Consider the following 26,388-nt stretch of genomic DNA (forward strand, 5'->3'; position numbering starts at 1 on the left):
TCATCAGGCTTTCTGATGAGCTTACCGTTAGAATCAGGCGTGTTGGAGCAGGGGAAAAAATCTAAAAACATGAACTCCACTCCCAAAATTAGCCAAATAGGAATAAGTGCATCCCTCTGATTCTGTATTTTTCTTGAAAATCTGGCAACCGCACTTGCAGTAATTGTTTTAAATGCTAAATGTTGCTGTGATGAAAAAGTGATGATGAAAAACAATATATAAGTTCATATTAGGGAAAGGCCACTTCTCTCCGCTCACATCAGTTTGTGTTGGAGGTTAAAAAAAAAAAAAAAAAAAATCACCATGCTTTGCAGTCCAGCTCTCAACAACGCTTTGAATGAGAACAATGAAGACATCCCAGGCTCAGGAGGCTACGTTTAGTGGTATCCAACAAGAATCTGAGTTTCTGTCCGTATTCAAGTATATTCCAGGAGATAACACTGAGTCGCAGGTGTCGTTCTCATGTCATGTGCCCCGACAGTTTGGTTGTTAAAAATGCGATTAAGGCGAACAACCTGCATGTGGAAGATTCCACTTTTATCATATCCGCTCTTCCATCCCACGTCCTCTTCTAAAAAAATGACACGTTCGGCCAATAAAATCCCAAAACAGCCATTTTTTCCCCCCTCAACACCTTGCTTCTTCTCCTCTCCCTGTGGTCCGTGCCGGACATTTCATGTCGGGTACCGTCCCCCAGCAAAAAAAAAAAAATCGTACTCTCTTTAGTGGTAGAGTCCGATTGTGACGCCACAGTATTTCTAGTTCCTTTCCACGTTGGGGTAAAGTTTGAAGACTTTGTATATCCACTCCGAGTAGAACGCGACATTGACAAAAAGCGCCGGCTGCGACGAGGCGCACTTTGTCCGCTGGATGCTCACGCCGACGATGACCTTGCGCTCGTGTTCCTGGCAGACCAACGGGCCGCCGTTATCTTTCTGCGAGGAAAAAAGACAGGAGAATGAAAACATCAGAGACATGAAAGCACACTAACAATGCTAACAGCTGCTATTTTTTTTTGAGGAGAACCATATCTGTTACACAGCTGGAGAATTATTATGACTGATAGTATTGCTTGACAGAGTCTGACTTCTGTTCACAAAGACTAAACATAGGCAGAAAATGTAGCTTTTATTGTCAAAAACGGCACCAAATTGATAGCGCGTTCCGACACACAGATGGACGGCGGTTTCATTGTTCAAATGTGTCAACATAACATATGCTTGTTGTTTGTTTGTGGTGCAAAAACGTGTTAGTTTTCTCTTCTGGAACTACTTTATCCACTACTTTATCCAATATCGTCATTGTCGCACGGTCCTTACATCACATACACCTTCTCCGATGTTGCCGCCGGCACATATCCGACTCTCCCCCGCGTCGCCTTTGATTTGTGAGCACATGTCGTTGTTGACCATGGGCATGGTCACCGTCTTCAGGGACTCATCGTGTCCTGAGTCTGCAGAGAGACAAGAAGACGCAAAGCAGTTAAGGAGAAGTCAAATTTGTGTTTGCGTAAATGTTTCTCATGGAGTGTGACAGGACGGCAGTACTTTTAGTTTCCCCCCATCCATACATGGTGCAGTTGGTGCCTTCCGTGATGTGACAGTCTTTTACTGGGAGATGGACGGTGGACGCACCCTCAGACACTGGTGCAGGCCTAAGACAAAGACAACAATGGATTACTTAGAGACACTTATTTGCGGATGAATCGTCTGCCACATGTCTCGTGTAGAACTCGCACAAGATTCAATTGACTCGTAGGGAAGAATAGAAAAATTCACATTTGCTTTTTGTTGTGTTTTTGACTGGAAATGTTTTGAAATTTCAGCTTGTAAATCATTCCAGATCCACAACAACAAAGAAGCGCTGAACATTCAGTTCAGTCTCTCGTCTTTGACATGCGTTTAGTTTCCACTGAACCAAATATATTTTGTTTGAAAAAAAAAAAAAAAATGATAACCACATCATTGTAGAAATAATAAAAAACACAACGCGGCGCTAATTAAAATCATGCCAACGTAGCTTGCGCTCTGTCCCGGCGCTAAAACATTAACCATCTGCGTGACTCTCTTGTGTGTGTGTGTGTGTGTGTGTGTGTGTGTGGCCGTTTGACGACTCACTTTTTCAGTTTCAGCATGACCAAGTTGGATCCCTCGGGGCCACAGATCAGACGAGCGATGCGGAGTCTCAGGTGGCTCGAGGACTCGTTGAGGTGGCGAAGACCGACCTGCACGCTGTACTCGCTGAGATCTGGAACGCTGAAGACCAACAAGGACCAGTGAGAGACAGAAAGCGGCTTTTTTGTGGGCTGCCACAAAATGTCCCAAAATGTGTTTTGTTTTAGTTATTTATTCATTCAAATAACATAAAAATGGCATAATATAATAAATACAGAGCTCCGGTAGCTGATGAGCTGTCATGCAAAAGTCAGAACCATGGTAAGTGTAGAAGGTGGATAGCTGACGGTTTGACTAAATCGCCAAAGATCCTGATTTGGATCGCTGCCAAATAATGCTCCAAAAAAAGTTAAAAGAAGATATATTCAGTCTGTCTGGGTCTACGATATCGCTCGATCTCCATGGTTTACATATCCGCAGTGAACTCCGACAGCTTGAAACTCACTTTATTGCCAAAGCTTTTCCTGCCATTTTAATCAAATCTCCATAGAAACACGAAAAACAACACATGGGGAAAAAGAATCCGTGACAAAGAAAAAACGAGCCAAAAGTTCACGGCGGATGATGCTATTCCAAATAAACCAGACTATTTATCTTCTCTTAATCCGTCTAAAATACCTGTTGTATTTATTTATTGAAATAACAAAGTGAAGAAGGTGGATAGCTGACGACGGTCAGGGAGATTTGACCAAATCACCAAAGATCCTGATTTGGATCACTGCCAAATAATGCTCCAAAAAAAGGTAAAAGAAGATGGAGAAATGGGAACTCGCAGGCAACGGAATTTATTGTCATGTATTGTACGTATGTAAGTATTCTATGGAGTAGGACGATCTCCGTGGTTTAAAAGTCCGCAGTGAACGTCGACAGCTTGAAAGTCACTTTTTTGCCAAAGCTTTTCCTGCCAACACGGTGGACAGTCACGTCAATAGAAACGACGGCTCGTTTTCTTTCAATAAACAAAACAATAACCATTCAGTCCTCAAACGTTTCATGGGCTCAAGTACGAAGCGTTTTCCTTTTCTTTCTCCTTAACATTTCAAATCAAATCTCCATAGAAACATGAAAAACAACACATGGGAAAAAGAAACCGCGACGAAGAAAAAAGAAGCCAAAAGTTCAAGGGCGGATCATGCTATTCCAAATAAACCAGTTTATTTATCTTCTCTTAATCCGTCTAAAAGGTTGTGATCTGCTTACACTTATTGACTGTTCTACTTGTTTCCATTTGTCCGGTGCAGCTGTTAGGGTTAGTATAAATAATGGTAATAAATTAACTGCTTTTGTTGTGATAGAAACTAAAGTGTGATGGTTGTTCGAACCTGTTGGTGTTAAACTCGAGCTTAAGTTCTGAAGTTATCCAGACTTTAAGGCTTTTACTATGACTTCAATTCAGGCTTGTTGGTTCTCTAAAATAGGCTTTATGTACATTTTTCAATACAATAAGTCATACGTAGGAGTACGTAGGAACGGGTAAAGACGAATACGATGTTGGTTTTCATTATAAATCTTTGAATATTACAAAAATGTTTGTGTGTCTCACTCCAGTGCACATCTCCCAATATCAGCTGAAAGTCTCTGATTTATACCACATGTAACTCCCGGATTATGGCACAATACTGCAGCGATAGGGAGGTTTCCATTAAAGCCACTGCTGCAGATGATAGAGATCCTGAGGTACAGCACATAAGTGGCTCTGACAAGTGCACAATTTAAATAAATCTCTAGTCCAAACCATGTTTTGTTCCATATCTTGCCTCAGTAAACAGGATCCGGGCCTTTAAAGTGTGTCTTCACTTTAAAAGAAGCACGTTCAGGAGATACGGAGAGTAAATGGAGAGTAAAAAGGATTTGGTTATTGTTTTAGAAGGAGGGGGGGGGGTAGACGAGAATTATTACCAGGAGGTGAAGCACTGTTGGTCCGTCAAAACCCAGTCTTCTCTGATCAGGGAGCCGCCGCACAGATGAGCCTTCCTGAGGAAATACGACAAAGTTTCATCCATGACGGGGAATAAAATGGGGATTATTGTAAGTAGAAACATAAAGAAATAAGCAGACTTACTCTCTCTGGATGCTCACGACCCAGCTGCCATCTGTGCCCCACACCTGATGTCCGCCAACTATCCTGGTGCTTATGTGGCGGAAGCACGAGATCTTGGGCACGGTTATATCTAAACAAGAAGGCATTTTTTAAAATCGGGTGTATTCTACGGCTATTTGATTTACAAATATACACATAAAAGCCTTGTTTATATTTAGGAAATTATTTCTAAAAGCAAAAGGAGGAAAAGCAGTGATCGATTTGACAGACTTTACTTGACCAGAATATTAAATATGACATTTAAGATCATATAAAGTAGTTTTCCTGATTTTTCAACTTCTTAAATGGGAATATTTTCTGGTTTCTTGGCTCCATATAACAAATAAAATCATTAAAAGTGAGGAATTTTGACACAACATCATCATCCTTTCAACATTTCCTGACATTTCATAGATCAAACAAGTATCCCAGAAGCTAAATTGTCTTCGTGGAACATGTAAAATCAATTCGGTGAATATCATCAGTGACTAATCTTGGATTGAAGCGATGCACAGTAGTGGAAGAATGTTGCGTCTAAACGAGTGTAACAATTTGCACGTCAACCTTTTTGGAATGTAAGCCCTAAAAAATAATAATAATAATAGATGATTGTTGGATGAAAATGCATGTCTATAAATCACATCAACATCATCCAAAACTGAAAACAGCCCCGACAACTGGTTAACCATCAGAGAGGATTTGTTAAAACTTCAAACGAGCACCATGAAATATGATTTGATTAGTTGGGTAAATGACAGCAGATGGATCCGATAAAAAAAAAAATGCTGAAGGGGAAATGAGATGAGAGATAAGAGAAAGGAGGAAGGAGACGAGACGGAGCGCAACTCACTGTTTGGTCGAGGAGCCGCCGTCGCCGATTCACCTGATGGAAGCGAAAGAGAGAAGCACGACTGTAAGTTGCCGGAAAAGTGATAAATTGACACAAACGGCATGAAACCTCAGACCTCAAAGACACCTTTATTCACTTTGTAAAAACACAACTCTGAATCGGAATCGTCGCCGGAGGCAAAATCAGTTAGCAACACGCCGGGGGAAGAGACTGTTCGAGGCCTCGGAAACTTCACGGCGGACATGTTTTACATTACGGCAATTACCGCATAGCCATTCAAACGGGGCTCTTCAATGCAGCCCTATTAAAACCAGCTATCTTCTCAAATAAAAGAATCACTGCAGTGACCTGCATCTGTTTGCACTTTGAGCGAAATGTGAGCAAATATCATGTATGCTCTGCCAGTTGGACAACAACCGCAGCAAAACACATTACGTAAACCACCAGCCGAGCTTGTATAAAACAAAAACTCTGACATGAGCTGGAGTTGACGAAGGCTTGCAGAGCCTTGTGGTCTTTTATCGTACTTCACGCAAACACCAACACTGTCTCCTTCTATATATTAAGAGTGTTGAACGGTCTAATGTGCTCGACATGTAGGGGAATAAGAGAGTCATGGAGGCTGATCGGGACCACATTAGCCCAGATCCGCTGTCCACCCACTGTGAAATCTTCAAGAGGGTCTTTGTCTCAGACTGTCTCTCTGAGCCCTTTAAATGCAAACGTACAACTCTTCTGTCGCTCTGCTCTTCCTATAAGGGAATCACCCACAGATTACAGTACTGTATGTGGGAAAACAAAGTGGACGGCACACATCGTAAAAAAACAAGCACGAGGGGAACAAAAAACAACGGCCAACTGTGACGCTTTCATGTGATCAGAGGAATTTCACACCAAGATTATTCACCAAGCTGTTTTAATTTTTGTAAAACACTTGTATTCCCCCGCAAAAAAGGGATTTTATCCCCTTTGAATGAATGAACACAAGTTCCATTGCCAGCGGTGGCCTGTGATGTGTTTGTTTTCACCCCTTCGTCACCCTTACATGAACCGTGACATTACAGATGCACCAGAATCAAAGCAACAACTTTGTAGATCTCATTGATCGTGTTAATCTTGATCTGATTGACGGAATAAATCATATTGAGCATTGTCCAAAGTCTTAAAAAGCAAGGATTGCTACGAACATTAATGCTAATTGCTTTATTAATTCCTTAGGGTAATTCTTTCTCGCCAATTAACCCATCCTCTACTAGGAACCTTCCTAGAATTGTGGGAAACCCTCCGGTTACAAGCCAAATTCTCTTTCCACTTGGCCACGGCTGCCCCAGTTGAGTTAACGGCTGACGATAAATGCATGTCGTGGCGTTGCGACAAAAAAACGATGCATCGCCGACAAAAAAAACAGAGCAGACGAAGAAATTAGTGTGTTCACGCGGGTCTCTAATGAGAACTGAAGCATTAAAAACCTACATGTTTTTGCGTCATTATCCCCCCCCCACGAGTAAATGCTGACTAGACATTATTCCCACTGGTGAAAAAGCAGAAAACGGTGTGCTACTAATCACATGTTTTGGCACATAAAGTGCTGTCTCTCATTGGTAAATTATACCATTTGGAGCCCTTGCTGCTTCTCACATTCAATTACTGAGCAGCTGATGACCATTAAGTCTGTGAGGGTTCAGGGCTTCAGGGCACAGGGGGGACCGTTCAGAGCCAGGTCTGACAATGGAATAACTTCCTGTAGACCTGAACATGATACATTTATTTGACTACTTGGAAGCAGAAGAGGGATTAACTTCAACAAGTGGTATTAGTTTCCTTTCAAAACTTCCTGATATACCTTTTCTCCCCTCCAGTAACTGGCGTTGTAGTTACAAGTCGCAACAGCACAGACACACACACACACGACACACTCATGACATCATGCAGCACGTGCAAGGAAGCCATCACGTGCCAACCAACATGCACTTAAATCAATTAAGAGCGAGTGTATCATGAGCTCCACTTCTGATGTCTCTGGTGCAAACAAAACGGATCCAGTTGTAAACAACAACACTGATTAAAAGACACAAACCCCGCGGTTTAGGTTTTAAGTGCCACAGCGGAAATCAAGCGCACACCAGGAACTGCGGTTTAAAACAAACTTGTAAAAGCAACTTTATGTCCTGTGGTCTGTGTTTTCTTACACCCGGACTAACAAACAGTAATTTTCACAAGGGGCTTCCACCAGACTTCAATTTGCATCTGCTGCTCTTTCACAATGTTGTTGCCTCTATTTTTTTTGGTGCAGCCCCGTTAGGTGAGAGGATCAGTGTCGTTCTCATGGTTGTCAGCACTTCGGAATCGCTTGGCAAAAAAAGATTGAACGTGATGAAAAAGATGTTGTTTCACAGGCGTTTTTATCTTTCGGATTAAATTTCTTTGCACAGTTAAATAAATACACACAACTTAAGTAAATAATGTGCAAAGCTGTCTAGACTGCTGATTACAAAACTACTATAGAATATAGAAATACAGTAATAATACAATACTATTAAAGCTAAAGTGCATAACTCGTGGCGATTCTTGTTGATGTTTGTTATTATCCTGTGTTCACCACCTTAGATTTATGTTACTGAACGGGATTATTTCTTAACGAGAATTTTGCAACAACTTCCTAAATCAAAATTATACATGATTATTATAATACTTTGACTTGACTCATGGAATATTTACATTTTCTTAAAATATTAGGAATAGTTAACTTTACAATTTTTTTTTGAAACATGGAAAACTTTGGGTGTCTCACGTCCATACCTGGCAACCGAGCGGTTGCTATTTTGATCTAATGCTAAAGCTAGTTAGCTGGTTATGTCAAGTATGTAAAATGTGACTTTTTGCCTAATATTTGAAATTCAGTTTTTAATCTAGGCCTTATGTCAGTATTAAATTAAACTGTTTTACTTAAATTATGAGTAAAACAGTGTTTATGTTACAGATAAAACTCTAGCAGTTAAAAATACATTTTTAAAAGGTTTGTGGATTATCTAGGAAATCATCTTCATCTTCTATATCCATACAACTTGACTTCAGACTTGCTTGAGACTCTAAGGTCAAGACCTATGACTTATATGTGACTTAATCCCCACTTGTATCACATGATGAACCACATGGATCAAATAAGGTCAACCTCTTTGATGCTAAACTCATTTGACAATGGTTTGAATGCAACAGACAATGTTGTAATGTGAACTTAAAGTCTGCATTAAAGATTACGGGTGGCACACCACACATTTATCTACTGCTGGGATGTTAGAGGAGGCAAATACGAGTCACTCACAGTGCTTTATTTTGCAGTAGTCCCAGGCCAAGCGGGTGTTTGGATTGGTGTAGCACCACGGGCCGTGCTTGTCGCGATCCGGGTTCCGGCAGTAGTTCTTCTCCAGCCCTACATGGGACACTGTAGAGTGAGAATCCCCACTGTAAAGAACACAAATACACATTCTCACATTCTGCTCGTTATTTAGCACACAGCGATTTGACAGATTCAACACTTGCAGGTGCCAAACAGGGGATTAACAAAGGATTAACTAATCAGGTACAAGAACAGGTACAACAAGATTTTTGAAACACACAAGGAATTTAGAACCCTTGAATGAATCCTCTGCACTGAGCCTGAAGAAGGAAACGCAGTTTTGTGAAGATTGCTCATGGGAGTATGAAAGTATGCACTCTAAAACTTCAGCAGGGCCCAGAGCAGTCGGAGCCACATCCTCCATGGAACAAATCCAAATTCATTTTCATTTTTGTCTTTCTGCAGCAGTGTTTCCAAAAAAAAAATAAGAGAAAGCATGTAAGATATTCCCAAACAAAACAGCTTTGCAAAAACAATGCAAGGCGATATACAACAATTTGTCCGGAGGTGAAGATAATTCTCCTTCCCAGGAGAACGTTAAGAAAGCTGTGGCGCTCAGCGGTTTTCCCTGGGATGACCCTTCACCTTGAGCAGGACAGACTCGCTGGCTGCACTCCACGCAAGGGAGCTGATTGGCTTTGATCTACTTTACTCAGAAAGCACTTCCTGGGGTCAGGGGTCAGCTCTGGAACATGTCCATCTGTCTGTGCCATTTTGGCTTTTAAAATTCCTATAAATTAAGTAATTCCAACAGCCCAACTTGAGCGTGAAACAACAGCCGCACAGTGGACAACCGCTCCATCAAGATGGGTCACGTGTGGAGCACCTCGAGCTTTCCTCTCGTCAGTTGGATGAATAATAATTGGGTCTCGTATTGACCCCTGAGGAACCCCCCGGTTTTCCTCTGGCCGTTTGTTTTCACTGCTAAAATGTGAATTATTGTATTACTCTGTCTAAAACATGTTAGTCCAACTGAAACGGTACCTAATCGGGACTGACACACCCAGATAATTGTACAGGAATCGTCAAATTACTACTGCGTGTAGTCTGACCAGAGTCGGATAAAGGAAGTCGAGACACGGAAGAATAAAATAAGAGCAACAAATTCCAGGGCAGTACATTTTTTTTGGACCGGCAAGAAGACAGAATTTCATGCTCTGTCTTCTTAAAGAATTGAATTTTTTAATGGATGTTAGAAAGACTTGATTTTTAAGAACTAGCCTCCAGGTACAAGCCAGGACAAGGGCAGAGCTACAGCAGCAGCTCGGCTTGAGTCATGAGTCATAAGGAGGAGAACAACACATTTGTTTCGCCGAGTAAATGAGCTCGTTACCTGTTTATGTGACGTGACCAGTTTGCGCAGGGAATCCCAGAGCGAGTGATGGACAGAGTGCCTCGGTACGACTCGCCGTTGTCTTCGTAACACTCTGAGGGGAAAAAACAGGATAAAGTCATTTCAAGACCACCCTGTTAAACATTCTCCAGCGCGACATAGAATTAACGAGCCTCGGCGTCTCTCAGACACCTACATGCGGGACATTAGCGGGCAAACTCACACAAAAGACAGACAGACGGACAGACAGAGCGAGGGAAGGGATTTGGACGTATGCCTCTGCTTGTGGTTTGAATTATTTAGATGTTAAGGGCCCCTGCAAAACTGGCGGTTCTCAAATGTAACAGTAATATAAACTTTGCTATGACAGTTCTTAAACAGGATCAGAGGAGGGCCCGCAGTAACCGACGGGCCACTTTATGACATGTGTGGTCTTTTGAAATATAAAGTACAGAAAGATGGAATATGACAGCGAGCACTTTTGAGCCGTAGTGTTTTGATCTTCTGTGAACCAGAATTCATTGAGCAATACTCTGCCAAGTGGTCCAGTCCTCTGGGAGAAATACAGAACGTGTCTGTGTAATTCACTCTGGAAAAACATTACATGCCTGTTCAAGCACCTGCTGCCCCGGCATCTCAATCAAAATGGTCGAGGAACTAGCTTACATAGTCGTTTATAGATTGTTTGTCCTGGTTATGAGGTTTGGCACCTCGGAAAATTCTCTGGCAGCTTTGAAGGAATAGTTCAACATGTCTGTCTTGAGAGTTGGACAAGAGCATTAATGCTAAACTCATGCATGAAATATGTAGCTGCAGTGCCAACAGCTGTATAGTTTAACATAGCATGAACAGGGAGGGAAAACTAGACGTGAGTCTCACTCTCTTTTTAATCCAAAACTTGGACATCCGTTCAAACTTAAAATTCAAGTCATACAGCATAGAAGCGCATCAGACCGTGTGCACCCACAAGATAAAAACAAGACAGTGATGTCGTGTTGTTTTTACTGTGGAAACGGAGGACGCAAGCAAGCAAACACCACAACACTGGAGCATTGGAAAAGTGGCTAGGCAGTCATACAGCCTAGAAGCGCATCAGAATGTGTGTAACCAATCAGATAAAAACAAAGACAGTGATGTTAATTTGTTTTTTCTGTGGAAACGGAGGACACAAGCAAGCGAAAACTGAAAATCGCAACACTGAAACATCGGAAAAAGTGGCTAGGCAGTCCTGCAGCCAAGAAGCTCAGCAGACCGTGTGCAACCCATCAGATAAAAAGGAAGACAGTGATGTTGTGTTGTTTTTACTGTGGAAATGGAGGACACAAGCAAGTGAAAAACGCAACACTGAAGCATTGGGAAAAAGTGGCTCGGCAGTCATACAGCCTAGAAGCGCATCAGACCGTCTGTAACCAATCAGATAAAAACCAAGACAGTGATGTGATGTTTTTACTGTGGAAATGGAGGACACAAGCAAGCGAAAACCGAAAAATCACAACACTGAAGCATCGTAAAAGTGGCTGGTGGAAGTATTTCAGGTTCTACAGCGTTAGCTCTACTCGAGTGAGTCAGCAGAGGAGGCATCACAGAGGAGCACCACTATTTATAATCATTTTGTCAGGTTTATTTGTTTGCGTGGGCGTCCAAATATCCTCCAAGGAAAAGTATGTAGGTAATATTTGTTCAAACTTGACTAATGGGAAAAGTGACAGCCCTGGCATGCAGACATGATAATATCTTCATCTATTCCTTGGCACAAAAGTAAAAAAAAAAAAAAGGTGTACATTAATTTACCTATTTTTTGTGTGGCCTCAGCATCACACTTGGGAATGTGGGTGCAGTTGGCAATCCTCTGATTCGGGTCTGTAGTGAAGCACCACGGGTAATCTGCCCCGTTGGGATTTCGGCAGTAGTTCTCTCGAAGGTCTCTGTCACACACACAGAAACTACAATTTAAATGGTGGTGCCGGTGAGTGCGCTCGTCAGTGTGAAGTTTCAGTTGCACCTCATCGTCATTTTTGCCGTTTCAACTCACTTGCACCTGAAGTTCTGAGGAAGGAAGGAGTGGTTATGGGGGAACTGAGAGTCCCAACGCTGACAGGTCACACCCTCGGGAGTGACATTCATGGTGCCTCGGTAATCTGTGCCATTTCCCTGGAAACAGGATGTTGTTACATTGACATATGTGTCCTCACTGGAGTCTGACTCTAGCAAAAAGAGAGAAAAAGACATAGACTGTAATTGTGGGTGTACGTATAAGAAAGAAGGCAGAGAAATTGTAAAATTAAAAAAAAAAAAAATCTGCAGGCAGGAAACGGGGAGGGAGAGAAGCCGGGAGATATTAATCCCCGAAAGAATGTGTCATGTTTAACCTAGAGACAGATGATCAAAAACAGTAGCGCTGCCCCCTCCTCTTCTCTACAGCGATAGGAAACTTTATGTGTATTCATAACACTGGTCTCTTCACATTCTTTTATGTAGGGACATCAACAACAATGTGTAGTTGTTGATAGAACACTATGTCACGCTTTTGGAAGGAAAACCACAAATCTGACTATATTTATGACTCTATGAAGCGTGTCACAATTCTCTACCTGGGTTTCAATGCTGGATTTTGTTTATCGCAGGCCCCACCAAAAGATTTCACATGCAGTCCGTGTTGGGGCTGGGGCAGCTTTTCCACCGGAAAACTATTCTAAACATCCTCAGATGGAATTCTGCTTTACAGCAAAGCAGGAACAGCAGTACATAGGGAGCAATTCGCCCCCTTCGGATTTCTGTCTCTGTTTCTTTAGCCTTTGACAAATGAGATTGGAGAAGATGGAGGAGGGAAGCGAATATTTGAGGCACAAACGAGAGGGCCAATGGAAAAAAAAAAGGGATTCTTTGGCTTGATGTAATGCATGCCAGTATCTGGCGTGTGCACTGAGTAGCACAGGTCAGTGGTTTTTATCTTTTCTGAGGGCAGGCATTGAAGGATATACACATCTGGACAAATGCAGATCCTCCACCCTGGTTGTAAATCATAGCATGTACTGCAAAGTGCATGTGCGTATGTGTCTGACAGAGACAAAGAGAGATGCTCTGTGTTTGTCAGGGAGCATGTGGGAATATTTCTCTGTGCTTCCAGAAGAAAAAAAATGAACCATTTCCCTACAGGAGAAAGCCCGACTATTTTGTTTTCTTTTTTGCCCTCTCATACAGTGTGATATCAGCAAATAATGATTATTCTGATTATTGATATAACTTTACACCAAGTCTTCGTTGAGTGCAAAAAAAGTGCAACCCTCAGAAATCAAAGAGACCTTAAAAGATTAATCCTGTAAACAGTTGCCTGATTTCCTGACAATGGTTTAAGTCCTGTCACAATTTTGCAAATCGGTGACAACCTGGAATTTCTCAGAAGGCTTTGCGTTTCCACAGCCTTCAACTGCATTGATCAGACAAGTCTTAAACATCTGGTGCAGGCGAAACTCTTTTGAATCCTTCTTTTGAAGAATGTTCCATTATTTGATGTTTTGATGGGGTGGATGGAGTGATGATCTCAGCGGGGTTTCTGTGCCACTGTTCTGTCTCACATTTGCCTTAATCGAGGGCTTTCCCTTAAATTAGTTCCGTGTTGCCTCCCCTCCACATACTGTACATGTCAAGATGTTAAAAAACAAAACCGCTAAAATGACTATTAGGGCTTTCGTTGGCGATGTGAGACACATCTGTAGCGTAGCCCCTATTGTATTCCTCTCCACTTAATAGCTCCTTGTCATCTGTGAGTGGTCGCAGTAAAACACTTCTCGCTCTCTGAAGTCGGACTCCACCATTTACACACAACCTATTTACTGTCTCTTGTTGAGGTGGAAGGATTTGGACACGAGCACCACATGAGACACCCAGCCGTCTCCACAAGGGACAGCAGGGAGCTTTTTCACTAAGCTGGCCACAAGAACCACAAAAGTCCTGCATGGAACAAACCCTTTGGCGCACTCATAGTAATTGCTGGTTTTTACAAAACCACCATCTGTCTGTCCCAACACCAAGCAAAGAAATCTTCACTGCTAACTTCTGAATACTCTTGAGATTGTGAGGGTACACCAGCAACAACAAAAAAAAAGGTCATCCTTTGCTGATTTGTTGAAGGCTTTGTCCACAAAGCTCGGGGGCCCACAGATGAGAGGGAAAAAACAGCGCCTAAGCACGTACCACACACGATGATGTTGCAGTACTCCCATGGAGTTTTGGGATCCATCGTGAAGCACCAGGGACGGAGGCGATTATCCGGGTTGCGGCAGTAGTTGTCTTTTAAATCTTTGTCACGATACCTGAGACGGGAAATGGAGAGGACATGAGGAGGAAAGAAGACACGAGGAGGAGGAAGTGAGCGAGAGAGAGAGAAGTAATTCATCATAACTGGTCTGGTCTACCTTCCCCTGAGATTAAACATAATTTCTTTAAACATATTGTCATAACTATATGCAGGTGTTGTCTGAAGTAAATGTTCAATGATTTTTTTTGCTCACTTTTTGGGCTGGAAACGGTGTCTGTGAGGCCGTACGCTGTCCCATCGTTGGCACTCCTTGCCGCTCTCTGTATGGTCCACTTTCCCTCGATAATCCTCCCCGTTACACTTCATACACACTTCTGTTAACAACAACACAAGGATAAACTTTGGTCAAAGTCTTTCTTAAAGGATACATATTACACCCTATTTCTATAAGTTAACCTAGTTCCCTGGTCTGTGACATGCTTTGGTCAATATACCTTAAGGATGAAGCACCATAGCGGTTCAATCACCCTGCCAAAACAGCCCTGTTCAGAAAGCTCGCTTTTGAGTGCCTGTCTCTTTAAATGCAAATGAGACACAGGAAACTACATCAGCGTCACTGAGGCTCGGGCAGCTAACAGCAGTTAGCATTTGGAAAAGCCATCATTTGCCGACTCCAGCCGGCACATTGCCGTCATATATAAAATGTATCCACTGGACACGTAAATCCTCTGAGGCTGGAAGTTTGTGTAGAACTCTGTGCTGCACTGTGCAGACAAGAATAGAACACTACGACTTCCGCTCTTCCGGATACTATTGCCCACGTCTGCACTCTCGCGTTTTTTTAGGTACAAAGCGAAGCTTTACGAGATAAAATTCCAGGAATGTGTCATTGTGACGTAGCAATGAGTGTGGAAATCAACATCACGTGTTTTATCTCCTGTACTTAAACTGAGTGAGTCATCTTTTTTCACATTTTGCCTACTCATAGGGCCTCCAGGGTCTGAAATATAAGTATTAAAATTATTAAAAAGTTGATTTTGCATAATACAACTCCTTTAAAACTGTGTAAAATGAACCTGAGATAATGTGGCACACTTTTATAATCCAGTAATGATGTCTCGGAGAGCCTTACCCTCTGAACACTGTGGTATGCCGCACTCCTCAGTGCGGACGTTGGGGTCAGTGGTGTAGCACCACGGACCAGAACTGTTGTCAGGATTCCGACAGAAGTTCTCCCTGAGGTCTTGCCTTGGGAATCTATCGGGATAATACCTGCAAGGGAACAGACGTAGACAGACTTCACTGAAAGTGTTAACTGATACTGCAGGGAGTACTCAAACACTCGACTGATCCAGTAATGTATACAGTATGCAACCTGCCTCCGAGGTCTCTCAGTAACAAAGTAAATAAATTCCTCCTTTGCCGGGTAAGCTTCGTTCTGAGAAACAGTAGTGTCTACAAAGTGACTGAGTTACATTTGAAACCCTGGAATGACCACTTGAATGCAAAATAAGTCATCGATATGCTTCTTATTTCCAGGTTTGCACCTTTTGGGTGATTGCCTTACTAATTCCTGCCCTATATCCCGGATCCCTCACGTGTGAAGCAGCCCGACTCCGTCACAGCACAGTGACCAACAACAACACTGAACAAAGCCACGAATCACTTGCAGCAGCCCAAGCATCTCATTTACTGGCAGCCTTTGAACACGTCTAAAACCTTATACCCCTCTGTCAACGGCTACACGGCGTCAGCGTGTGCGTACGGCCGTAAGTAAAAGAACCTGGCGAAACCAAACATATGGGCCGCAACAGCAAGAGATCCCTGTGCTAAATGGACAGTGTGTGAAATTCATCTTCTGTCAGGGTAGAATGATGAAAAGCTGGTATGTCAACACCCACTGATCCATGCAAACCACATCCCCCCCCCCTCTCCCACCCAGGGAGAAAGAGAGGAAAGAGAAGATTAAAAGTTCTGGGCATGTAAAGGGCGAAGCACGAGTAGCACATTAGATCGCCAACAAAAATCAGAGTCTATTCTTCCTTCCACAAACCACTACGTCTTTTCTTGGAAAGAGTCCGCTCTGCCGTCTGTTTCCTGGGATTGATGCAAATGCTCGAAAAATATCATTGAATCCAGAGGTGGAAGAAATCTCAGACGTCTAAGCGAGCCAAAGAAAGAGGCTGAGAGCGAGAGATCTAAAGGAAACAGAGGGGGTAAGATCTTAAAACCGCAGCGTAATTCCAACAAGTGTCAAAATATTACAGGGTTAAGTCTAACGCTGACATTTCACTTACACATCTAACTAAAACAAAACACTTGTTCCTCTCCGAAGCGAGCGCTCTCCCAAGTGCCAAAACCCCACATCTGTTATGTGTAACTCATAAGCTTCATATATTTCTATCATAATACAGTATCCCTAATTTATAATTGGAATTACAAGGTTCCTCGCATCACAAAAGGAGCATCTGGTGGAGAGTCCGTAAAAGGCCGTGGCATGGGAACAAGTTAACCATAATGATGTTGTGCTAACAGATGTTAGCCAGTTATTCATCTCGTTGCCAAAGTCTGTTCCCATCGGAGCGCATGCAAACACTACGCACACATGCTCTGCTCCCTGGGCCGCCTGAGCACATCGGCTAGATTTTGGACATCACTAAGGATGAATTCTAGACCTGAAATAACTGCCGAAAAAATGTCCAGCAACTTGCACCTGGCGGTTGTGGAGCAAACGGGTCACGCTTCAGTGCAATGGCATCCAAAGGAATAAAGAATTCAAGGATTAAAGGGGACTCTGCGAATCTTGAGACATAAATAAGGATTTTTTTTTTGGAAGCAGTGCGCGACAGCTGACATCTGAGAACCGCAAAAGTGTCCCGTTTCGTTAAGCGCGGGACGAGGAGATCAAGAGCGCTCGGACTTTTAGCTTAGCATAAGTCTAAAGCTGCAGTCTGGAGGTTTTTGAGAAAAAAAAATTCACAGAGAAGGCAAAGTTTCCAGGCTCCTTTTCCCCCTTTCATTCTGCTAAGCTCCCAAAAACTGCCTCTAAAGCCCAATTTATACTCCTGCGTAAAGTGCTCTGCGTAGCTACGCAGAGTCCTCTGCGTCGACGCAGAACCTGTCGAAGAGCCTCTGCGTCGTCTCCGGGTGCACGAAATATTTTTTAAGTGTCCGTCACTCCGTCAAGGGACTACGGAGACGGCAAGAGCTGCGATTGGTCCTCAGGACAGGCCGAGCTAAGCTGCTCTGTGCCGGCTCTCAGTGCGCTCCGGGCGTCCTGACAGAGGCGGAGCTGATCCCCGCCGATAACGCCGCTGCCAAACTATAAATACGTCATATCTTAACACACACAGCACATGTTTAGACTCTAAATGGCCAATTTCTCGCCTCAAATTATCTTAAAACTGCGTTCCGTGACACAGAAAAGTGAGAAACGGCCACTTTTTCAACAACAACAGTCTTTCTCTCTCTTTCTTTCTCGGACGCCATTGCTCACTGTAGCCAGAAGCACAACAACCTTGCGCAGCGACCCCTACTGATCGGGCGGGAAATTGCAGCGAGTGTCCGTCACCACGACGCAGAAGTATAAATGCTCGAGGCGTCTCCGTGGTGACGCAGACGGATAACGCATACGCAGTCGGAGAAGTATAATGTGGCCTTAAGCCTCTGGCACGAGTAGAGATTAATACCCTCTGGTTTTTGAAAAAGAAGCCATGAATTCCCCTGTGAATTCCGCCGTGATAGCAGTTTCTCTTCCGTTTGCTCCACAGACGTAAGAATCATTCTCATCACAAGGCTCAATGATACCTCCCTTAGATGTGACCGTAGAGAGATAGAGATCCACTAGAGAGAAGAACACAATTGAGTTTAAAATTATTGCCTCAGAAGCTTCTACCATCTTCCTCATGCCCTATGACCACCTCTCTTGGGCTATTGTCAGGTGGTACAATCACACTTTGCACAAATACAGACAAAGCAGAGATGGCTCGGCTTCACATACGAGCCTCAGTTCTCAGAAACCAAAGTCAATAAAAGGATTTTTTTCTCCAAATGTTTGCTTTTCCAGTACCAGCTGCACCTTTTGTGTGTTTCTGTAGTTTCTGAGCTCGCAAAAACAGACCTCCCACTGGAAAACGTGTCGGCAAATAAATGCCTGTGATGTTATCTATTGTTATTAATATGAATAAGAATGTTCCATTCCTCCCCTCCATGCTTGGCTAAGCATCACACACACGCCACTTTTTTTACAGCCATGGTTAAAACACACCCACACAGAGCATAGACAACAGGTGGAAGTCCCATTCCTGGAAGGGAACCTCCTGAGAAATCACCCTTGCCCCCACAGTGATCGGTCAAGCGTGAAAATAATAGTTACCTGAAACTCGAATGCGTGTGTGGTTCATTACGGCGGTAATTCTCACACAGCGGGACAAACCCATGTTCGGTTAACCCCGGCGTGGCCCTAAATCTCCTTGAAGCAAAGCTCCCCCTTTGATGATTTCAGACTTAAAAGTTGTTGACAAGGCCCAGACGACGTTGTCAACCACCTCATTTTCCTCGCGTGGCCCGAGCAACTGAGAGTATTTTGTCACATAAGCGACAACAACAGACTGGTAATGGGAACAACAGCTCCTGGAGAAGGGGACTTCAGATCATCCCAAGATGGTGATATTTTGTTATCCTTCAATGTGTTTTAATTTTGCGAGATCACTGAACTTGTACTTCCTCTTGGTGTTTTTTTATTTTTTGCGGCTTTGTTCGCTCAGCTGGAAAACAGACAGAACATGACTTTAGTCCATAAATCTTTAGCACTTTCTTTCTTCCTCCCCTCTGAGCTTCTTCAAACTCTTAATATTCTGTCTCTCATCCAACCCCCTTCCCCCCTCAGTGCTGTTAAAACATCTCATGACTAATGAGAACCACTAATGAGACGCTGGCACAGGACCATCCTCACGCTCGGTCACTGCTCTTTCTTCTCCTGTAGCACTGGAAAAAAAGCATCTCGAGGATACACCTGATGACCTACAGTGTCACACAAAAAACCAGCCCTCACAAGGGAGGATATCCCTGCATGTGTTGAAAGAAATCTGACTTAACTCTGGATAAACGTTCAACCATCTCAGAGCCTCTGCCTTCCCTAAACCCCCGAGGTGCAAGGGGATGATTTGAGCGTCCGTAAATCAGCTGCCATGGCCTGTTCTGTATCAGACCGCAGAGGAATAAAGAAGGAGCATCCAGGAAGGCAGCGGAGGAGGAGGAGGAGGCCCAGGCATTTTGGGACACCGTCTTTGATGGCTGCAGGAATGCAGCCACGGGAAATGAATAATTAACACCTTCCGCTGCCAAGAAACAACTCTTGAGCGGTGCGGCGCAATCTGCGTACCGACACATTAAAAAAAAGGCACCTTTTTCCAGTTAAAGAGGAGATGACTTACGTGTGCTCATTGATGTTATTATCTGACCAAGCTTGGCACGTGATGTTCGACTTTGTCCAAGACCTTCTCCCTCTGTAGTCCTCGGTGCCGATAATACACTCCCTTATGTAATCTAAAATGAAAACATTTAGGGGCAAAGGGATAAAAACATTAGAAAAGATTCATTCATGTTTTGACTTTGATGCAAACTCTCCCTGTGTAGTTGTTGACCACCTGGAATATATTTTCCCATGTATGGTCACTTTCATTCAAGTTCATTAACGGGAAGAATATGCATACATTTTCCTGTGAATTGGACAGCTCTAGATTCCACCACATCCTGTCCTTGTTGGGGCCTTTGCGCTCTGCGTAAACACTTGTTTTTGTTTGATTTTGTTTATGCCTCACTCAAGTCTGCGGCATGTTTACGCATGCGATTAACCTCACCAGAAGGACGGGAAACACAAACACACACGCTCTCTGCACCTGAACGCCACACTCATGAGAGTCACCTTTTTTTTCGTACAAAGTAAAGTTGGCGTTGGCCTGCCTCTTCACGCCGCGGGTGAACCGGTCGAAGGGAAGCAAGTGGCATTTCCCGCTGTGCCTTTGAAAGTTGAAAGCCCTGGAGAGAAATGGGTCGGGAAATAGTTGAGAGATTGACTGCGATAAACAAGATAAACAACCAGAAATATGTAAATACGGCGTCCGTACAGGAAGAAGAAAGAAATGTGCTGGACATCAGAGAAAGAAGGGGAAGAAGAAGAAGAAAAATCCATCTCACCTGCAGCTGAAGTTCTTCTTGACCTTGCACTTTCGCGCGCAGTGCTCTTGCGATCGGAGGTTTCGTATCACGAGGGCCTGAGGGCAGTCCTTGCAGACCATGATGCGCCTCTCTGTCTTCTCATACCTCTGTAGTGACTGATGAGGCCTTTTACAGCAACCTGCAACCACACAATACAAACAAATGTAGTATCGTACGTGTGCGCCAACATCGTCGGAGTCACTTGGCAGGAAACTTTGAGGAACGTCAACATGTTTGTCAAAACCTGGAAATGACGTTCTCCAATGTCTTGTTTTGCCCAGGAACCAAAATGACTTTTTTAATGATTTCTTTGTTATGTGGAGCAAAGAAACGAACAAAATGTTCACATTTAAGAAGCTAAAACAATCAGAAATCTTGTTTTAATAATGAAAAAAAGCGTCAAACCGATTATTGATTATCAAAATAGTTGACGATTCATTTAGCAATCGATTGATAACCGTTTCAGCTCTAGAAACACCAAATGTTTCTTAGGTACTGCACAACTCGACGACCAAAACTTCATGGTGTGATTCCAACTTCCTTTGCTTCTTGGATTAACCCTAACCCTAACCCTGTATTTAAAACATAGTGGTGTTATTCTACATCAAATACCAGTGCCTCAGGAGTTAACCTCAGCCGTGTCAGTGAACCAAGCAGGACTGAGATCTAATGCGGCTCACGATTGCCTGTTTTGAGCTCTGCAGGAACCAGAGATGGACCTCATTCCTCAAAGGAGAAGATGAAGACGGAGCTTAACACGTGTGTGTTGTGTTTAATGAATGAATGAATGTCCAAAAGATCTCATTTCATTGACTAAATACGTGAAAGTTCAGCTGCAAGAAGACCGAGCTAAAACTTAAGAATTGTACCGTACCGTTGTCATGTAATGTTTTACATGACACAATACATTTATTTCCCCCTTTTTGCCTGGGCCCCCCTAAAATTCTTTGAAACACCCCGAGGCTGAAGATGGACCTGTCAAAGCAATAAAGCCTCCAAGCGTTGAGTTCTCTCCTGGCGTTCTGATCAGCAAGAATGTTGTTTTTTTTTGCAGTTCTTTTTGGCATCAAGGACACACGGAGGGGAGGGAAGGAAAAGTGAAACCATTTCACTATCAAACAGTGAAATAGTCGATGAAAGCGTCCTTCAGCTGCAGTTTGCTTCATGCGCCGTGATTCCTGGCACGCTCGCGTTCGCCCAGCTGAAATCATGGCAGCGGGCGTTGTTGTGCAAACCCCAGACGTTCACAGCGGTTCGTGAGAGCGTTTTTTTCCCCCCTCAGATCCACACTGTGGTGGCAGACTGGTTTATGTGTCGACTAAGCTATGGAGCGTGTGCAGGGATTAGCGCCTCGCTCGGAATACACCCCAGCCGACTTCAAACCAGAAGGCGTCGGCCAAGAAAACACAAATGATGTCCATCCAAGACGCTGACATGCTCCAGTGCCACTTACTGTATCTCATCACATCTCATATTTCACTGCTTACAGAAAGAGCCAAATACTGGTTTTACTGCTTCATGGTAACCCGGCGCAATAACTCGAGATGTCGTATTATTAGCGTCGCTGGAGTTGAACTAAACTGGCTTTTCAATATGAGCAACGTAAAACAAAACAAGATGGAGTCCGTATTCCTGCTTTCTGGGAAAGGGCCGCGCTATTTCTACGAAATAATAAAACTTTGCACGGCATAAACGGACACATAGGCTCCGTCCCAATACCTCCCCCTTAAAATTTCCCCTTAGTTTTGAGTGCCCTCAACCGTAAATTCCCCTCGTTGAGGGAAGTGATATTGGGACACCACTACATGCAAATTAGCTTAGTGAACGTATCGAAAGTGCTAACCTACGTCACATGTTGACAATTCTTCCAGTGGAGCGTGCTACTATTTTCATTCAGGAAAAATGCCGGCGGATCCAGCTGTTTGTTTACCACGCAGAGCTGCATGACGGGCGTGCTCTCTAGGGGCGCTCGGTAGGTAGCCGCTCGCTAGCTAGCTGCTTTCGTAAATCATCACTTATTTTCTGACATTAGTGTTCAAAGCTCAATGGTCCTTTGGATGTATATCAAACCAACATATTCCAACACAATTCGACATTGTAACGTGCTTATTTGCGAAAATATATTACAACGAAAATGTTCCTCGGCAGATGTGTCCGCCATCTTTGTTGAAAAATATCAGCCGGCTCGCTGAATTCGCAAAGTATCATGGGTAATTTCATCTTCCACTTCTTTTTAAGCACTCATCAGAGCTCACTACATTTTGAGGGTTGATTATAAGGGCAAAATCACATTTCCCCTTGCTCCCCCCTACACGTGAACGCGCACAATTTAGGGTTAAAAATAAGGCAGCCTCGTTTTTACCTATGAGAGCCATTGTTTGGAGGCGGCGCATCAAAAGAGAATTATATCAGCGCATGATGTAAAAGTGATCCACGAGGAGTTCAAAAGCAGGACAAAACTATTATTCACAATCTAAATCCTCCTGTGACACAGATCAATCACTGCACCTGCTGGAAACGGTTAAAAGCCGATCCTTCAGCTAAACAAGAGTCCTGCTGTAAACGCTGCTTCAGAGTGTCGCCGCGCGATCTGTAGATGCACAATGGTTTTCTCGTTTTCTAATTGGAGGGGGGGGGGGCAAGTGCAAAATAAATCACACGCTACTTACGAGTTATAGCAAAACACGCCGCTGTGCCAAGAGTGGACACAAGGCGCTGTGTGTGTACTTAAGATACTGTAAACTGTGGAGCGTTTAGAGGCTCCTCGTGGTCGAAAATGTTTTGTTTTTTTTTGTTGGGGAGGACGTGTTATTAATGTTTGGGCTGGACTCTGGACCACATCTGGCACTCATCACAGTGTTGTTCCAGCCCCGATGTCTGGCCAGGCCTGCTCAATTAGATTTCACTTAGTCTCTTCCTCTCATCGCAACCGGACTGCTGCTATCTCCACAGTCTCCAAAGAGCATGTGCAGAAGGTCGGAGATCGGGATAGAAGGCGACGCACTGAGCGTGAGCGAGAGAGAGAGCGAGAGAGGGAGAGAGGTGATGCTTTCATGAGCAGAGGCCAATGACGATGACTTAACTGATAAATTAAAAGCAGTGCTCCGTGATTCCACTCGAGTGAAGGACGTCCAAGTGTCAGCTCAGTATCAACAATCACGACGCGCGGAGGAAGCGTTGCGTTAGACGAAGCCGGACAGCAGGTTAAAGTTGTGTGAATTAGGGCAGACGTTACATCTGCTTCCTAAAACGTGAAAAATGTGGAGCCGTGATCCAGATGTTGCCCCCCCCCCCACATCTGGCCCTCACACACACACACACACACACACAGCAGCACTGCATTGCCTTCCATTCATTTGGACAGCCGTGACGAACGTATCCCTCACCTCAGTGCCGTAATGTACTTTGTTACTCGTTACTACCGAATAAAATCTGTAGAAGAGTTGGTATTATGGTCTGTTTTTATATAGAGCTTGACCCATTCATACGCTGCAACATAAGGGTTAAAACACCTATAGACAAGCAGAGCCAGGAACTGAACCCACAACCTTACAATTGAAAGACAACTCGCCGTACCACCGCCTTACTACATTTGATACTTAAGTACAGTAACTGTCACATACTTTAAGTACTTTTATTATCAAAAAAAGTGACTAACTTCTAACAAAGTCATTTTCTGCTAAGATACTTTATACAAGACTTCTCAACCTTAACCATGACCAGTTAAAGGCCTAACCCTGACCTTATCTTAACCACAGCTTAAGGTTGAAATGGACCTCAAAAATTAGGTTTTCCCACATGAGGACCAGGTGTGGACACACACACACACACACACACATTTCTAAGTCTCCATCTTCAGTGTGTCCTCATAGCCCACACACACACACCTTTATTTCTTCCTCTATATCTCTCTACAGGGAGAAAACGCATGAATACCACAGTCCAGGCGCCCCCTTGCACATGCAATGCAGCTCCAGGCGGGGTCAGAGGTCAGGGTCAGCACACCTCTGGAGAGAGGTGGTAACTATGGATGCAGGTCGTTACCCGGTGACATGTCAGCGGGGGTTTTTTTGGGGGTGTGTGAAGCTCGTTTGAGCCGGTGTTGTGTCTCTATCTGTGTGTGTGAGGAGGACAGACGAGGTCTCGTGTGAGTCGAGTGTGTGTGTGATGTTTACAGCGCCGCAAGACACGGTGTGTGCATTCTTAAGTAGCTGGCGCGAGTCCAGCACATGCAGGAGTGTCTATTACTGATTTGACCACGACCTATATGTATAAAACAAATGTTTAACGACTTTTAAAGCAGCAGCAGCAGCAGCACATGCACTTCAAAAAACCCCAGCACTTTGGCTGCGGTTCATATACCTACAGGCAGCAGCACTGGCAGTTTGTTAAAGCCGGGGGTGAAACAGTGGAAACTGTTAATTGAATATTAAGACTGCATGAAACCATTACAACGCGTTTAAGCCGCAGTTGCCCACTGGCACACACACACACACACACACACACACACACACACACACACACACACACACACACACACACACACACACACACACACACACACACACACACACACACACACAACATAGAAGACAATCCTGAGGTAGATCCTCATGACTCAACGCCACTAAAACTTTCACTCACTGTATGAACAACGCTGAAATTAAAATAGTTAATGGGGAAATTCTCAATGATGTTATAACAAAGAAAAACAGCCTCGAGCACACACTCAATATCATCGCCTCTTAATTACACACACACACGCAGGAGGACGCACACACACACACACACACACACACACAAAACAACAACATCAAAAGTGTCGGCGCAGGATTGGACTTGTCATCATCAGGCTCACATTCTATCACCATAGTCACGTTTAAAGAGCTCTTATTCACATGATTATAAGGATATGGAACGAGAATATTCATAATTATGATTAAAAAATTTCTTTTTTTCTGTTTTTATGCACTTTTCTAACTTTTATTTCATCCATTATTTGCATAAAAGCGTCTACTCTGTCATGCTTTCACTTCAAACATAATTTTATTGCACAGATAAATAATATTAAATATTATTTTAAAAAATGAACTCACCTGAGTCCAGCAGAGTGACCACAGCGAACACCAGAGCGTGGTAAATCCATCCGTGTGTCCTCATGGTGACAGTGAGTGTCAAAGTTAGGATGCGGCTGCAGGAATTAGAATCCGGGCTCCACTTTAAAAACTCGGTTGTTTGCAGATGTAAAGTCCCCGGGTGACTGTTTCACTGACTGTTTCACTGACTGTTTCAGTGACCAGAGCGCGGGGCAGAGTCCTCTTCACTCAGACGCCACTTTTCCAAAGAAAGCGCACAAACGTCCTCGGTTCAACCCCCTTTTTACTCGAATGAGCGCTGCTCCCTCTCTCCTCTCTCTCCTCTCTGTGTCAGCTTCTCACCTCACTGCTGTCAAGTTCTGCGTAATAAACCCCTCCACTTCCGCTTGTTTTCTTGCCCCCCCACAAAATAAAATCGGATATGACTAACAACATTTTTTTTTTTTTTTTTTTTTTTTTAAACCAGAGTTGGAAAGAGTACTGACATTTTTATACGATTTTACTTCAGTACAAGTAAGTCTGAAAATGTACTCGAATAAAGTGGGAAAAAGCTTTGTTTAAAGTAAAAGTTACTTGGTTACAAATCTCACAGGAACTGTTTTTAATTAAAGGCAAACCTTTACAAATTAAAGTGCTGACAAAATAATATCTTAATTAAGATACCTTTAATACCTTAATTAATGCCATTTCACTGTCCTCATCACTCACCTGTCATCATTCACATGTCCTCATTCAAATGTTCTCATCACTCGTCATCACTCACGTCTTCTTCATTCACCTGTCAGTCCTCTTCATTCACATGTCCTCACCATTCTGTCATCATTCACTTTTCTCCATCACTCGTCATCACTCACGTGTCCTCATCACTTACGTGTCATCACTCACATGTCCTCATCACTCACCTGTCATCATTCACCGGTCATCACTCACCTGTCCTCATCACTAACATGTCATCATTCACATGTCCTCATCACTCACCTG

General features: G+C 43.5%; 1 protein-coding gene across 1 annotated transcript; it reads right to left on the reverse strand.

The window, feature by feature from the left end:
• Positions 1-758: 758 nt before the first annotated feature.
• Positions 759-25,471, reverse strand: hgfa (hepatocyte growth factor a; the record flags this gene model as incomplete). Its single annotated transcript, XM_083907379.1, has 18 exons — positions 759-935; positions 1,320-1,453; positions 1,548-1,654; positions 2,118-2,255; positions 4,074-4,148; positions 4,237-4,345; positions 5,105-5,137; positions 8,427-8,566; positions 9,835-9,928; positions 11,626-11,777; positions 11,867-12,038; positions 14,029-14,147; positions 14,346-14,466; positions 15,225-15,364; positions 19,528-19,639; positions 20,019-20,131; positions 20,291-20,450; positions 25,408-25,471. The coding sequence occupies 18 exons, from the start codon at positions 25,469-25,471 to the stop codon at positions 759-761; spliced, it is 2,160 nt and encodes a 719-aa protein (XP_083763505.1).
• Between the last annotated feature and the right edge of the window lie 917 nt (positions 25,472-26,388).

This window comes from Microchirus variegatus, assembly GCF_963457635.1.
Source record: "Microchirus variegatus genome assembly, chromosome: 20".
Classification (NCBI taxonomy): domain Eukaryota; kingdom Metazoa; phylum Chordata; class Actinopteri; order Pleuronectiformes; family Soleidae; genus Microchirus; species Microchirus variegatus.